This window comes from Chanodichthys erythropterus, chromosome 7 (assembly GCF_024489055.1).
Source record: "Chanodichthys erythropterus isolate Z2021 chromosome 7, ASM2448905v1, whole genome shotgun sequence".
Lineage (NCBI taxonomy): Eukaryota > Metazoa > Chordata > Actinopteri > Cypriniformes > Xenocyprididae > Chanodichthys > Chanodichthys erythropterus.
This window is the reverse complement of record NC_090227.1, coordinates 9,062,673-9,078,584: the sequence shown is the minus strand read 5'-3', so window position 1 is coordinate 9,078,584 and position 15,912 is coordinate 9,062,673. Positions and strand designations below refer to the sequence as shown.

General features: G+C 38.6%; 1 protein-coding gene across 3 annotated transcripts in view; it reads right to left on the bottom strand.

Moving 5' to 3' along the window:
- vaspb (vasodilator stimulated phosphoprotein b) overlaps window positions 1-15,912 on the bottom strand; it is a 54,469-nt gene that overhangs the window by 11,762 nt on the left and 26,795 nt on the right. For 2 of the 3 annotated variants that reach the window (XM_067389774.1, XM_067389776.1), the window contains exons 2-4: window positions 7,400-7,571; window positions 2,993-3,173; window positions 2,833-2,893 (exon numbers count right to left, since the gene is read on the bottom strand). In XM_067389774.1, the coding sequence (XP_067245875.1) occupies window positions 2,833-2,893; window positions 2,993-3,173; window positions 7,400-7,571 (414 nt within the window). The remainder of the gene's footprint in view (window positions 1-2,832; window positions 2,894-2,992; window positions 3,174-7,399; window positions 7,572-15,912) is intronic. The other variant, XM_067389775.1, reaches the window with a different exon arrangement.

Genomic DNA, 15,912 nt, shown 5'->3' with positions numbered 1-15,912 from the left:
TAGTGTGAAAATAGATTTTCATTTCACACTGTTGCCAATAGAGTGAGTTCACAAACAGGACAAGCTCTTGACTGAAGTCACTGGGGTGAGTCGGTGAGCAATTATTTGGTGGGTTTACATATTTTGAATCTTTCTAAGACCTCTTAAATGAGCCAGTATACATAAAACACCATTTTAAACATGCAAAATGCATCCAAACATACACACATAAACAATGTACATACTCTTTGTGGCACTTACAAGACTGCAATGTCAAGTTTCGTGTTAAGTCAAGCCACTCTGAGAGCCATTCAAAACATTTCAGTCAAGTCAAGACATGAGTCAACAGGCTCCATGTAAAGTCTTTATCAAGGTAACCATAACAACAGACAGACAAAGAGAGAGAGAGAGAGAGAGAGAGAGATGAGTGCAGCATGTTCTGGAATTACAGTCTCATTCCAGAAATTTGGAAAATTCAGCTTTCCGCTGCTGCCAGGGACACTGTCTCTTGAATTTTCTTGTTCATTTAAAAACTATTACCACCACTATAAAATAGCTTTAAAACAACATACACTGTACAGTTGACCTATACATAGGGTGATGTCACTGTGGACTGCCACAAATATTTGTTACATGTCCAATTTATGACTTTTTTTACCAGCAAAATTAACACATTGTTCAATGCTGCTGTATGCCACATTTTTTCTATAAAAAAAATGTAATTAAAGGCACACTATACAATTTTTTTGCAGCTAGAGGTCGCTTATTCAAAACAAAGGCGCAGCTTGATGACGCCTTGATTTTGTGAAATCATGGGAGGTGTTGTCTTAACGTCTACAGCTGGTGGAAAAGAATCCGACGAGACTCGGGCAGAAATCTTATTCATGAATGAGCTAATGCAATGGTTCTCAAACCTGTCCTGGGGACCCCTCACCACTGCACATTTTGCATGTTTCCCTCATCTAACACACCTGATTCAACTCATCAACTAATTAGTAGAAACTGCAAGACTTGAATTGGGTGTGTCTGATTAGGGAGACATACAAAATGTGCAGCGGTAAGGGGTCCCCAGGACAGGTTTGGGCACTGAGCTAATGTATTAAAGATTTATTAACATTACTGTAGAATGAAGCAGGGTGGAGCGGAACGAGGGAGCTGAAGTGATTGTTAATGAGAAACAAGCGCGACACACAACACGGCTCGAGAGCAGTGGAGCTTTTATTATGCCGCAGATGAGTGCTTCTGCTTCTTCCGGTCATGTGTGGGGTAAAGCAGCGCTGTTTTATCATATTAGTTATCATTTGTGTGTTAAAAGTTATTATAATGCTATTCTGTGCATTCGCTCTGCGACTACTATGAGACACTTGTCGCACACTGCAGTAAGCTAGATTGATATTAGGCATGGTAAAACGTGGTACTCGCTTTAAATCAAGAAAACGAGGAAGACTTATTGTGTTGAGCTAAATAACAATGATTAGTTTTCCGTTGATGAAGCTATCCAAACAGTTGCTCACGTGTCTAATAAAACATAATGTATTAAAGTTTTGTTTCCATTGTTCCTACCAAATAAAACCAGAAATCAAGGGTAACATGGGTAGGATGTCATTGACTATGTGTCCTGGCTAAAATTGCTTATTTCTCTGGATTTAAACATTCTTGGAAACATTTGGGATAATGTAAGTACACAAGTCAACAAAATATATAACACTGTTCTAGTGTTTTTTGGATATTTTAAATCTTACTTATTGTGCCTTTAAATGCATCCATATTCAGCAGACTGAAATTGTATTAATAATTTTAATTTCTTTCCAGTAGTGGTGCAGCACTTGTAGTTAATTGTCTATAAAATTTTGCATCCATTGTCTATTATCAATAGTGTAGAGCTCTAGCACACAGAAGTCACTTTCAAACCAAGCAGGTTTCTGTTGGTCAACACAGCAAATTTGCATGACCAACTTGACCCCATTTGCAAAATCTGCATGGGGAAATCTTTTGCCCTCACGCAAAATTCTCATTCGCATGGATTTCTATTGAATTGACTGGATTTTGCCAGCAGCAATTCACAGAACAACAGTAAATGTAAACACAGATTTTTTTTTCAAAACAGGTTTACAGTGGTAAACAAAAATAATGATTCAATGATGCAAACAGAATTCAATTCTGCTGTTAAGCAGCTCTAAAAAGACAATAGTAAACAGTCATTACTTGAAATCAATACTTGAAATTAATTGAAATCAGTTCAGTGTTGATTCAGTTTTGTTCAATAACTGTAAAGTTCATCAATTATGGAATGAGTTCAGTTCAGCTATAAAGCTGCTCAGTTCAGTTCTGATCCAATAGTATCAGTGTATTCAGTAAATAATATTGCTGAATATTAAGTGTCCCCAACTAAGCAAGCCCAAAATCCATCGGTGACAGAAATGGAGAAAAAAACCTTGGGAGTAACCAGAATAAGTTGGGAGGCCAGCTCTTCTCTATGCTTTTCTCCTCATCATCTTCTTTATTACCAATAAAATCTGCCAAAATGCCAAATATTCAATAATAATAATAATAATAAAAGATTTTAAGTTTGATGAAAAGACACAAATGCTTCATTTTTTACCCTGTAGTCCTGCAAGGAGAAAGGAGAATAAAAAGAGGATTTAAGTGTCAGAAGGCCTGACCCAGACTTTTGCCCCATCACTTCAGGGGCTCATGGAAAGCTAAATACTCGTTAATACCAGTAAATCCCTTCAGTGTGTATGTGTGTGTCTGTAAATGAGGTCAAAGACTGACCAAGCAAACAGTGAACAAAAATAAAATTACTGGTAAAAAAAATCCTTGTTAGGCACACAACAACAAATAAGTTTGTACCTTCTCTGTTGTTCCAGCTCTTCTGGGGATGGTCCATTGGACACTGGTCGTGTGGAGTAACCTAATGACAATGCAGTTATCAAAGGTTCCATTGATTTTATTCATTATAGATTAACAGATACGCTCGGTCAATATGGGCTGTAATGAGAGTATACGTTACCTCCATCAGGGATGGAGTTGAGGATTTCAAGCGCATGCATCATGCCATTGGCGAACAGCGCTGCATCTTCCTTGCTGCCGAAATTCAGTCCCCACACCTGCCGAGCGTCCCGCCACTGGTGAAAATTTGGCGTGGCCTGATTATATTTTAATCCCTTTACAATTGGACAGTTTATCACAACCTGTACAAGAAAAGACACAAATGTCTAAATGTAAATGAAGCATACACAGTATAAAGAGTTTCTCTTTTTTGCTATAGTTTATTCAAGAAGTAATTAATTTTCATTTATTTATTAATTGTTTAAATGCAATTCATAGACTACTTAAATACACCTCTTTTATGATGAACATGTTTTCAATTTCTGAATTTTTTTTTTTTTTGTTTAATCTTTTGTGCGGTCCTTTTTTTAGTTGTTAAGGGAATGTAACCATCCCGAGAGCTATTCAAATAGTAAAAACAAAAGCCAAGCAGTTTGGAGTATATTAACATATATTTAAATGCACACAAGGATTTGCTCATGCGTGCCCACAAAGTACTTCAACTCCAAAGTGATAGATTTGTGATAGACAAAGTGATAGAAATTTATTTGTATATTCCAGCAAGAATATATGCTTGTTTACCAGACTGTCCAGGAGGGGGCTCTACCGCTTCAGAGCACATAAGTGTGTGTGAGTGTGTGTGTGGTTCAGGGATTCCCTATGTTATGGGGACCAATTGTCGCCACAAGAATAGGAATACCAGAAATATTTGACCTTGTGGGGACACTTTTGGTCCCCATGAAGAAAACAGCTTAGAAATCATACGAAATTATGTTTTTTTTTTTTTTTTTTTTTTTTTGAAAATGTAAAAATGCAGAAAGTTTTCTGTGAGGGTTATGCTAATGTTTAGGCTTAGGAGATTAGAAATACAAATTGTACAGTACAAAAAACATTACTTCTATTGAAAGTCCCCATGAAACATGGAAACCCAACACGTTAGTGTGTATGTGTGTGTGTGTGTTCGCCTTCAGTGAATGTGCTGACACCTCGTTTCTCTGTTTGTATTACAATCATGAATTCCACAAAGCAGAGCGGTGGAGAGAAAGGGAAGAGAGAGAAGAAAAGAAGAAAATGTCCAAAAAAGCTCAACATGCCAGCCACACAGAAGCACGGTCATCAAAATACATATAAACCAACAGAAAAGCAGACACTACTGAGAAACAGTGACAAAAAGAGACAAAAGTCACTGAGTCATTCAGAGAAAGAGAAATGAGTTTGTGGAATCAGGCAGATGGAGTGTGGAAAGTAGAGTCATGGGAATGGGGGAGGAGGGCCTAACTCGCACAGGAAATGGTTTGGCTATCTTACAGGAAACAACATCTACTTTAGTAGTCATCTCTGGGGAGCATTCGTGTCTGTGCATATAGAGGGCGACAGTGCTGGGAGGGGAAGAGAGACCTCAAGATAGAGGGATACAGGTGATGGATTATTTCCATTCTGTCAGTTAGAGGAATATTTCACCCAAAAATTCAATTTTGGTCATTAGGTGACAGACTTTTATTAGAATGTTCAGGCTGCTCTTTTTCTATTTGATGAAAGTGGATAGATGCTGAGGATGGTGAGCTTCAATAATGACAAAAAAAGTCCATATTATTTGTGCATTATTTTCAAATTCTTCTGAAGTCAAAAAACAAATGTTTTAAGTATTCACTAAAAATTATATGGCGACATTATAAAAACATTACAAGGCAGATGCTTGCTAAAGCTGAATTTATTTGATGAAAAATACAGTAAAAACTGTAATTTTCTGAAATATAACAATGCAAAAAAATAATATATAAAATATAAATTTTTTTAAAATAATTTAAAATGTATTATGTTCATGTGATGGCAAAACTGAATTTTCAAAAGTATTATTTATTAGAATAGTTTTTTTTTTACACTAACATTATTATTTTCTTTCAAAAAAGAAAATGCTTTTGAACGGTATATATCACTACTTTTTTATTACTAAAAATGTATTATTACTTTTTTCGCCAACTTTTTTTGGCACAGTGACTTGGATAGAACGTAAAGAAAAACATGAAATTAAACATTAAAGAAAACAGTGAGTTGTAATTAGCACTTCTGGTGGAATTAAAATGCCCCAATTATGATATTTTAAAGGTTCCTAATTTTGTTTTGGAGGTCTCCTACAACAGGTTTACATACATCAAAGGTCAAAAAACACTTTCATTTTCTCATAAAATACATGGCACTTCACTTTATTTCTCAAAGAGTCTGAAAACAGTTTGTTCAAAGATTTAGTCCCTCTAAACCCCTGCTTTCCGAGAGCCTACTCTGCTCTGATTGGTCAGATGACCTGGTCTGTTATAATTGGTCTACTCTGCTTGGTCAGACGGCCATTCCATAGTGATTGGTCTACCACATAAAGTGTGTGTCGGAAATTAAATATCCATTACCATATCTGAATTTCAGCCCTTCCTCAGCACTAAATACATACATGATATGAACGCACGTCCCGATATTGCTGAGTTAGATGCGTTCCTGGGTCAACATATTTTGTTGATCCTGGAACAACATTCTAGTCTGAAAATTTTGTCTTAACCCTATTCTTACCCCTAAACCTAACCCTAACCATAAGCTCTCCCAAAAATCAGATGGAAATGATAGATGATTAACACTGATGTAGAAGAACCAATTCATGATTTTAAAGGTGCCCTAGAACCTTTTTTTAAAAGATGTAATATAAGTCTGAGGTGTCCCCTGAATGCGTCCATAGATTTTTTTTTTATTCATTTTTTTAACTGCCTATTTTGGGGCATAATTAGAAATGAGCCGCTTCAGGGTGTGTGGCCCTTTAAATCTCGTGCTCCACGCCCCAAGAGCTCGTGCTTGCCTTAAACAACATAAAAAAAGTTCAAACAGCTAATATAACCCTCAAAATGGATCTTTACAAAGTGTTCGTCGTGCAGCATGTCTAATCGCGTAAGTACAGTGTTTAAATTGATGTTTACATTGATTCAGAATGAGTTTGAGGCTGTGCTCTATGGCTAACGGCTAATTCTACACTGTTGGAGAGATTTATAAAGAATGAAGTTGTGTTTATGAATTATACAGACTGCAAGTGTTTAAAAATGAAAATAGCGACGGCTCTTGTCTCCGTGAATACAGTAAGAAACGATGGTAACTTTAACCACATTTAACAGTACATTAGCAACATGCTAACAAAACATTTAGAAAGACAATTTACAAATATCACTAAAAATATCATGTTATCATAAATCATTAATCGTTATTATTGCTCCATCTGCCATTTTTTGCTATTGCCCTTGCTTGCTTACCTTGTCTGATGATTCAGCTGTGCACATCCAGATGTTCTGCCCTTGTCTAATGCCTTTCATAATGTTGGGAACATATGCAAATATTAGGGCGTACACCCCGACTGTTACGTAACAGTTATGTTGAGATTCGCCTGTTCTTCGGAGGTCTTTTAAACAAATGAGATTTACATAAGAAGGAGGAAACAATAGAGATTGAGACTCACTGTATGTCTTTTCCATGTACTGAACTCTTGTTATTTAACTATGCCGAGGTAAATTCAATGGTGCCGGTTTTACCAAATAAAGTCGTCATACTTTTGAAGTGCATGCAAAATGGATTTGCCTTTGCAGAGGAGAAAACAGCATCTTCTTGATATGTCGACAACACAAACCAACAACAAGGAAGTAGATGTTGTTTACAGACAGCCAATGAAGACCATCAGCTGGCATTATGCAAATCTGCTACATTGTTATGTAGGTATGTAACAGGAAATTAATCTGGAATTGCTTACAACTCATTTCGTCAGTTCAGAATCGATTCTCTCCTTTAAGAAGACAATAACTTTATTTATTGTGCACTTTGATCTTTCAAACTTTGCAGACCTTTTACATTCACAAATAGCTATATTATACACTACATGACAGGTAATATTCAAAAAAGAATAATGGGATACTTTAAACCAGCTAAATGTTTTGATGGGGTCACTTGTATTTGCAAATGAATTCCTTTACGGAGCACCTTTGTTGTATTTTTATCATCTTTTTTTGCTCGTCTTTGACGCTCAACATCCCAGTATACACACAGAAAAAAATATGGGTCTGGAACAACATGAGGGTCAGAAAATTAATAATTTTTGGGTGAACTATTTCTTTAACAACACAGTATTAGACTGGAGTACGTGCTGCTGGTCTTTAACTGTGAAAGAAAAATTCTTGAAATCAGTTCTTGCAAACTATTTTAAAGTGTGCGCTCGATGCCAAGTTTCGGAATGATTTTATTTCCAGCTACACTGAATGCGTCAACTCCCTGCAGTATTACCTTCAGTGAAAAATGGTTTGTTTGTTTGCAGCCACAACCTAAATCTGTCTGACTGTAGTTTGTTTACCTGCTGGTCGGTCTGCATCTTGCGTCCCACCACTCTGAAGGCGTTATTGCTTGGGTTGTGGTAGATTTGGACCCTACTGAAAGCCTGGGGGCCCGTGCCTGCCGGGACCCACTTCTTATTGGCATCATCGTAGATCATCACAGTGGCCCGTGCCTGACAGATACTTGACTCACTGTGCATATGAAAGAAAGAAAGAGAGAGATGACATTAAAAACCATTCACCCTTTCATATCAATAAAACTGCTTTTCAAAACTGCGAGAAAGTGAAACAGAAAACAGGAGATGGATACTGGGAAAACGATGACAAACAGAGGGGGAAGAGAGACCGAGGCATAATGAACAAAGACACAAGTGTGGTTAGAAATGTGTGAGGTAGGAGGAGAAGTCTGTCTGATCGAAACAAGCCCAGCAAGTACCAACAATGGGGGCAGACAAAGAAAGGAAGTGCTCAACATTCCGCTGCTCAGGAGAGAAAGCAGGTTCTAGAAACTTCAAACTGACCGAGTATCACATTTCCACACATGACATACATGCATAAACAGAGACTCTTCTTGAAGGAACAATTCAAATGGAAATTCCAGGGCTCGACAATAAAGAATGCCTGATGGCCTGGAGCCACTGTAAAAGATGCTTGGGACAGTTGACGGAATTGTCACTGTCCAAACGGGGCCAGTTCTGTGTTTTGTCCCAAAAGTTATCATTTGCACATTTTTAAGTTTTACAGTTTAAGCATTCAAACGATTTTAAAGTGGCCCTATTATACTATTTTAAAGGTTCCTAATTTGTATTTTGGAAGTCACCTACAATAGGTTTACATGCATCCAAGGTCAAAAAAATACTTAAATTTTTTCATAACATCAACATTTCTCAAAGAGTCTGAAAACAGCTTGTTAGAAGCATAGACAGTAAAAAAGAAGATTCAGTCTCTCTAAACCCTTCCTTCCCAAGAGCCTACTCTGCTCTGATTGGTCAGACAGCCCAGTCTATTTGTGACTGGTCTAAAATTTACAGCCTTTGTCAGAAACTACTAAACTACTAAAATGTGAAGTGGATCATGGTCTGTTGTTACTTTGATGAAAGGTTACCGAAAGGCTAAATATGTAGGTTAATGTCTACTTCTAATTTATTTAACAGTTAAACTAAACAAGAGCAAAATAAAAATGTTTATGTATATTACATGATATAAATGTTGTATTTTTTGACCAGTTTTAAAGTTTTACTACATTTTCCTCCTGGAATTCACCTTGAAATCCTACCCCCTGTTGGGATCAGGATAATCCAGTTTTTTTTGGATCAAAGTTATCCAAATCCTACCGACAAGTTTTGAACACCACAAACTGAAGGTTTAATCCAGATTAAAACTAGGATTGGATTTTGTGATCTAATCTGATTTCAGAATCCTTTTTTCCTTTTGAACAACCCATTTTCAAGATTTGATCCAATCCAAAAGCCGGAATCCGATCAGATTACTTTTGAACAACTGGCCCCAGAGGCTTCCTCAGCACTTGATACACAGTGATATGAACAGTAACGATGGCATCAGTTTTACCATATCAATTCCAGAGCAACTGCTTGAATATCCTTTGGATTTGCATGCAAGGTGAATTAGCAGCGCTGAAAACAGCATCTTCTCAACATGTCGTCAACATGAACCAAACTCTTCCAGGCCTCAGCTACAAGTACAGTGTTTGAGGGTGGGTCAAAATATTGTTCACAGGCAGCCAATGGAGACCATTATGCAAATTTGTTACATTAGGGACTTTCACATCGGAGGAACGTTTTCATAGTTCCTATAACTATTGGCCGAAGTACCTGCTTTTTGGCACACTGCAGGATCTGGGAATGATTATGGTTACAGGAAAGCCTTTTAAGGGGACTAAATTAGCTCCTACTTTACAGTAGGGTCTAACCCAGCACAATAGGAACTACCAATGATGAAAGTGTGTGTTGATTGGCTGAACACATGCCATATGAAACACTGGTACCCACCATTTAAAAAAACTCCATGAACTAAAGCTGCATTCACGTCACCTCGTATTTACCGGAATCTTGAAATGACAACACGTGACGTTATATTCGGAACTGTTCACGTCCTTTTGGTCCTTGGACTGGGAATTATGCGTTTCCATGGCACCACTATCAACGCCTAAATGAATATACAGCAGTCAGGTGGTAAAGCGGCCACGTGGTACATCTGAGAGCTTTCAGGAAACTCCCAGCTTACAAGCTGTAATTACAAGCTCTACGAGGACGTGAACACTTTTTACAAACTAGAATCTTGTAACTACAGGAATTACGAGGCCGCGTGAACGCACCTTATTTCCATGAACATGGAAAAAGCGATAGATGGACCAACGGCAAAGTCCAGGCACTTCTCAACCTTTACGCTATAGAGTTGTTGACATTGTTGACCGCTGCGCTAAAATGACGTTGATGTCGGCTGGCTTACGTCACTTCTGAGATCTTACTGGCAGCGCAAATGCAACCAGGAAAATAATACTGTTACGTAACGTGGTGTGTAGAAACTCTCACAATGAGGAATAATACTAGAAGGCAGACGTTAATAACATAATACTCAGGAACCAGGATAAACACATGAAAAAATACACTTTACAATCAAACGAATGAGAACCAACAGAGACTGGGGGAGAACACATGGTATATATACACATGGCAAACAAAGAGAACTAACAATATAATGAACATGACACAGGTGAAAATAATTATCAATTAGACACACTAGGAAAACTAGGTCACAGGACTGAACCAAAAACACAAAGCAGGAGGAAAACACAGATCAGACATGTGACAGGTATTAGGGGTACATTTAATTCCTTGGTGGCTAGTTAACTGAGTTCCTGTAACTACCTGTTGTGAAAGCCCCTATTGTTATACAGGTATGTAACAGGAAGTGAGACTGGAATTGCCTATGACTTGTTTTGGCAGTTTAGAATTTATTATTTCTTTTTAGGAGACAATAACTTTATTTGTCATGCACTTTGATCTTTAAAAATGTACAGAAATTTTACATTCACAAACAGCTATATTACACACTGCATGAAAGGTAATGTAAAAAAAAAACATAATATGGGCACTTTAAAACAATTCAAGCTCAAAAATATGCAAAAGAAAACTCAATTTGGATCTCACGCGCTGTCTGATAGACGGCTTTCTGTGCACTCTCGACTGAATAACTTCTGTAGCTTTAATAAGAATGAATCAATATTTTGTTTATAAAGTAAAGACTATGCAGTCTTATTTTGCAAAATACGTAAAGCAAAACATAAAGCACTATTTAATTTGTATGTTCGTTCTATATTGTATTTATTTGTGCCAATGCTTGTAATTTGTTCACTGGTTAGTTGTTTTTGTTTCACTGGTATCTTAAATTTTAGTGTCATAACCTTATTTATTATTATTAAAAAAAAAAAAGACAGCCCTAAATTCTTATTTTCTGTCAAAAAAAAAAAAAAAAAAATTGAGAAAAAAGATTTTGATTTATATTCCTGTGTACTTTTAAATTTGGAATAACATGCGGGTCAGTACAAAAATGACAGTTTTCATTTTTGGCTCAATAAATCCTTTCAGAATTCCACTGTGGATGGAAAAACAAATATATACAAACAAGGACAAGGACATCATCAGGGAAGGGTTGTGATGTCATACTGACATCATACTCGTGGTGTGCGCATATGGCGGTGCATTTGTTCCTGGACTGTTTATAGTGTCTCTAGAGAAATTAATCAGACACAAACAGGCGGTTCATCTTCAAACTAAAATGCTGCCGCTGCACTGGCTCCATGTTCACATTCCTCCATGCTTATTAAATTAAATCTTTTCACCTACATGCACAATTACTCAACTAACAGCAGACTTCTGGAGTTTTCTGTACAGAGGAAGAAAATAATGAATAGACGTTTATAGTGGTTTCATAAAACTACAGACACTTTTGGCCCTGTGAACAGAAAATAAACTTTTATAAAACACTTTTCATGCTCTCATTAGTTTATTTGTCTCCCAACAACAGTGGACATGCCTGCATCAACAGAAATCTGTTGTTTTTGTCATTTTATTCTACTACGATGTCATTTTCATCACATCTCAAATCTGTCAGGTTTAATAGCATTATGTGGTGGAACATTTTTAAAGGGGTCATGAATTGAGAAATCAAAATTTCCTTGACCTTTTGACATATAAGAAATCATTGTACTATAAAGTATCCTGTAAGTTGCAGAACTCGAAACTTCCTCATTAGTGCAATACTGAAACCAAGTCCCCAGAAAGACTCAGATTTTGTCTCAGTATGGCGTCATAGTGCGATGAAAGACCATCTCTGTAGAAGAACATCAATGCCTACTTCTACACCATTGACACTTTAGCCCCGCCAACCAATTTGCACATGTAGTAGGAGGTTAGTATATGAGAGACTAAAACACATGATTAGAGACGAAAAAAGAAAGGCAAACAGGATTACTTGAGAAACAAAATTATAGAGATGCCCGAGGACTCTATTTGCCACAACCAAGACTTATAAAGCATGTGTAATAGGCATAAATGTTTCACAGCTGAGAAAATTTTCAACTATGTAATGAGACAAACACCTTTCTGTTGCCTACCGCCTTTGTTTAAACAATAATATAATGTAATTATATTATATAATGTAATTATATAATGTAATTACCTCACAAATACAAAAGTATTAAAATGAAGAGTTTGGTTCCAAAATGCGATAAACGGCATTTTTTTTTTAAATTGAGTTTGCAACAAAATCAATATATTTTACAATATCAAAATATTGTATCTGGTCGGTATTGAAAAGTAATTTATTAATATTTGCAAAATGCGATGTCAATCGTGTTATTCTGTCATATTTTCTCCCTTTCTTTACAAAATGCGACAAACGCCAATAGCCTCTCACTGCAGAACACTTGAGATCCAGGGGGCAAAGTCGGGTAGGTTAAGGGATATGTAAAGTGGGAGGAGTTGGATCCAGATCCAGGGGGTTGAGACGGGTAGGTTTAAGGATATGTGAAGTGTGAGGAGTTGAATCTAGATCCAAACCCACCCCCTGGATCTTGTGTTCTGCAGTGAGGACCATCTCACAAACCCCAGTCTCCCTTCTCTGCAGAATGCGATATATCTGCTCAACCAATCACAGCGCACCATTTCACGCACTGTAAACAGTAATGGCGGCGCTCTAAATACACCCGGCATCCTAGTTTTCCTTATCTGCTTTGTACTTTGTGATCAACAAAAACAGAAAAATGAATCATTTTGACAGCATTGATGAACCTTTGGTGGATTCTGCGGTGGGGAAGAAACGTAAGTCATCGTAATCATTTACGTGAGGAGATTAAGAAGATGAGGCACTCAAGTCGGGAGGAGGAAAAATGACGGCTGTTGCTTGTTCCACGACAGCATCAAACTTCTGTCACAGTCCCCAAAACTGAATAATGAACAGTTTTTAAAAGCTGTTTTTAATACCTATGTACTCGGCAAATGTGTTTATTTAAACTGTGCAGTGGCGCCCGATACTCTTTAATCGGTAATGACAAACAGAGACATAATTAATTTATAACCAATTTTTATAGTTTTTATAGTTTTATAACCAAAAGATGCTATGTGAAAGTTTGAAACAGAAAATAGTGGTTTTCATCTTGCTGCTTTCTTGGTAAAGAAAACATTTTTACTCAAATTCATCAAAATGGATTTATAGCGTTTTGGAACCAAACTCTTCAAATATAAATAAAGATGACTCATTACCACACTGGTGCAGACTGGAGTATCCTTAAAAGGGACCTATTATGACCCTTTTCACAAGATGTAATAAAAGTCTCTGGTGTCCCAAGAATGTGTCTGTGCAGTTTCAGCTTAAAAAAAAAAAACCCACAGATCATTTATTATAGCTTGTCAAATGTGCCCCTATTTGGGTGTAAGAAAAAAACACGCCGTTTTGTGTGTTCCTTTAAATGTAAATGAGCTGCTGCTCCTGCCCGCTTGCCAAAAGAGAACAGAGCTTTAACAGTTCACGCTTCGGTTGCTCAACAACAACATGCCAATATGCAATAACACACACCGAAATATGACGATTGTCAGTAATGGTGTTCAGCCTTACATTGCCTTAAAGTCTTACACTGATGGAGAGACTAAGGAAGAAGTTACAACTTTTAGAATGCAACTGGACATTCCTGAATGGTTAGTGGCTATTATTTATTACAGCAAGATGGTCTTTCTGCTGGGCCTTAGGCCTGTCGCACCTCCTACGGTGCCTGTGCTGGACTATGCATGGCAGGGGCGTCCTCTTCCCTGAGGCAGGCCTAAACTTGACCGCATACCACATGGGTTTGCTGCAGGGTCTTCAGCTAGGGACCACCACTCATTAACGTTTTGCCCCTTAACCCAGAATGTCTCCTGGTGGCGGGGCAGTGCACAGGGACGTCTCCCTGACACCCCGTGCAGCAAACCCTACTTAGATGTTACTCCCCAAGCCATGTCTCGTCGTTTCAGCCAGAGCCAGTGACTTGCTTTCTCCGCTTCCTCAGAAAGCTCTTTGGTGGATCTGCTCAGTATGGCTCCCCGTAGTCCCCTTGAGGAGGCATGAAGTTGATCTGCCCACAAAGCCTCTGGCTCCCACCTCCACTGGGAACAGCCTCACACTCCATCCACTTTCTCTGCACTCCGCGACCAAATCTGCGTACTTCGCTTTCTTTCTCTTATATCGCGGGTTCCCCCCGCTTGAGGAAGTGAATCGGCTCTCTAGTGGACTCTGATTATTGCCTCCTGCCGACTTTTCTCCAGCACCTCTGCCAGCTTCCTGAGCACTTGGTCATACCGCCATCTGAACGGACCCTGCGTCAGTGCTGCTTTACAGCCCAACAGAACATGCTGGAGTGAGGCATTGATAGTCCCGCAGAGGTCACAGGATTGCTCTGTTCCAAGCCATTGGTGGAGGTTTTTGGGGCTCGGGAGGGTGTCGTATGTTGCCCTAATGAGAAAACTGAGCCTAAGGCAGTTTCCAGAACTCTGCCCAGCTGATTGCTCGGCTCGCAATACCCTCCCAAGATCCATCGACCCTGCTGCCCCTGTGCCACGGACCTTACTCTGAGCTCCTCCTGCTCAATCCTGGTGACCTCTGCCACAACTAGGTCCTTCCTTTCCTTCCTACTTGGGTGGCTCGGACCATCTAAGGCCTGTCCACCCTGCCTGGACCATGCCCACAATTTGTTGATGTTGCAATCTTCCCATCAACTTCTGCACTTCCTCCTTAGCCCTCCATTTCCTTCCAGTCTCAACTCTGGCATTTGCATCAGCCACTGCCCTGTCAGAAGAGTCCCTTAATTCCATCACCAGCCTTGCCTTCTCCTGCCTATAGCCCAATGTAATGGATTTTAGGGGTAGCTGGAGTGCATTCCATCCATACAGACCAGCAGCTGAAAAGCACCGTGGTAGGCCGAGCCATTTGCGGATGAAAATACATTTATGTAGTTGCTGTTGAGTTGATTCAACTCATTGATTAGCATGTGCCGTCATGTTAATCTTTTGTGCGAAACCCATATGGACGGCCACTAAACATAGCGTACGTTTATGATTGCTATCAAATGCTGTGAATGGTCTTATATATTTTCTAAAATATCGCTCAGACAGAAACACTCCTTTAGCAATCAATCTTGCCAGGGTCAAATTGCAGGCTATCCAAGCTAATGAGACTCTAAATAGTGTTCTATGCACATCTGTGCAGCCAACGACAGAACAGTCAGCATGCTTTACTCAAACTTTTGCCATGGCCAACTGGTACACTGAGCAGCTCGTTATTTTTCACACGCTTGCAAAGAAAGGCTTGTCAAAGCAAAGTTACTGGGTTGTCCTTTTTCACATTTTCTGGGTTGGTAGATGCACCAGGAACCTGATTATAGCACTTAAACATGGAAAAAGTCAGATTTTCATGATATATCCCCTTTAATATTTGAGGTGTAGGTTTGTTTGTCTCAGCCTCAGACGTCACACCTATGGACCGTTGGCTGAACGTCTGATGCATATGGCACACAAAATTGTTAACACTTCAGGAGTTTCAAAGTCATTATCTGATTGGAAGAATTCTACAGGATTTCCAGGAGACATGTCGCGTTCTTTAACGGTCTGCCTGGAAACAAAGATGCCGTGATGCTAAACCCCCTTATGGAAGCAGCAAACCGTTGTGTTTACAATTGTGACAATGAGCGCTTATCAGGATCAACCAAATGCTGGATTTTCATAAGTATGTATGTAAGTATGTAAGTTTTACATAAAGTATGTAAGTTTATGGTACAGACTCTTTAAAATATGTCCAAGAATTTTACACACCAGTCTGTTATTGTAGAAACTTCAACTTTACATTTTCACGCCCCTAAACATGACGCAGAACAAAACGAACTCTGAGTGGTTGCTTTACATGTCAGTCAGACGGACTCTAAGCAGTCCGTAGCCAATGAAAGCAGCTATGGAGTCCAGACCTTTTGCCTGCACCAAGACTATAG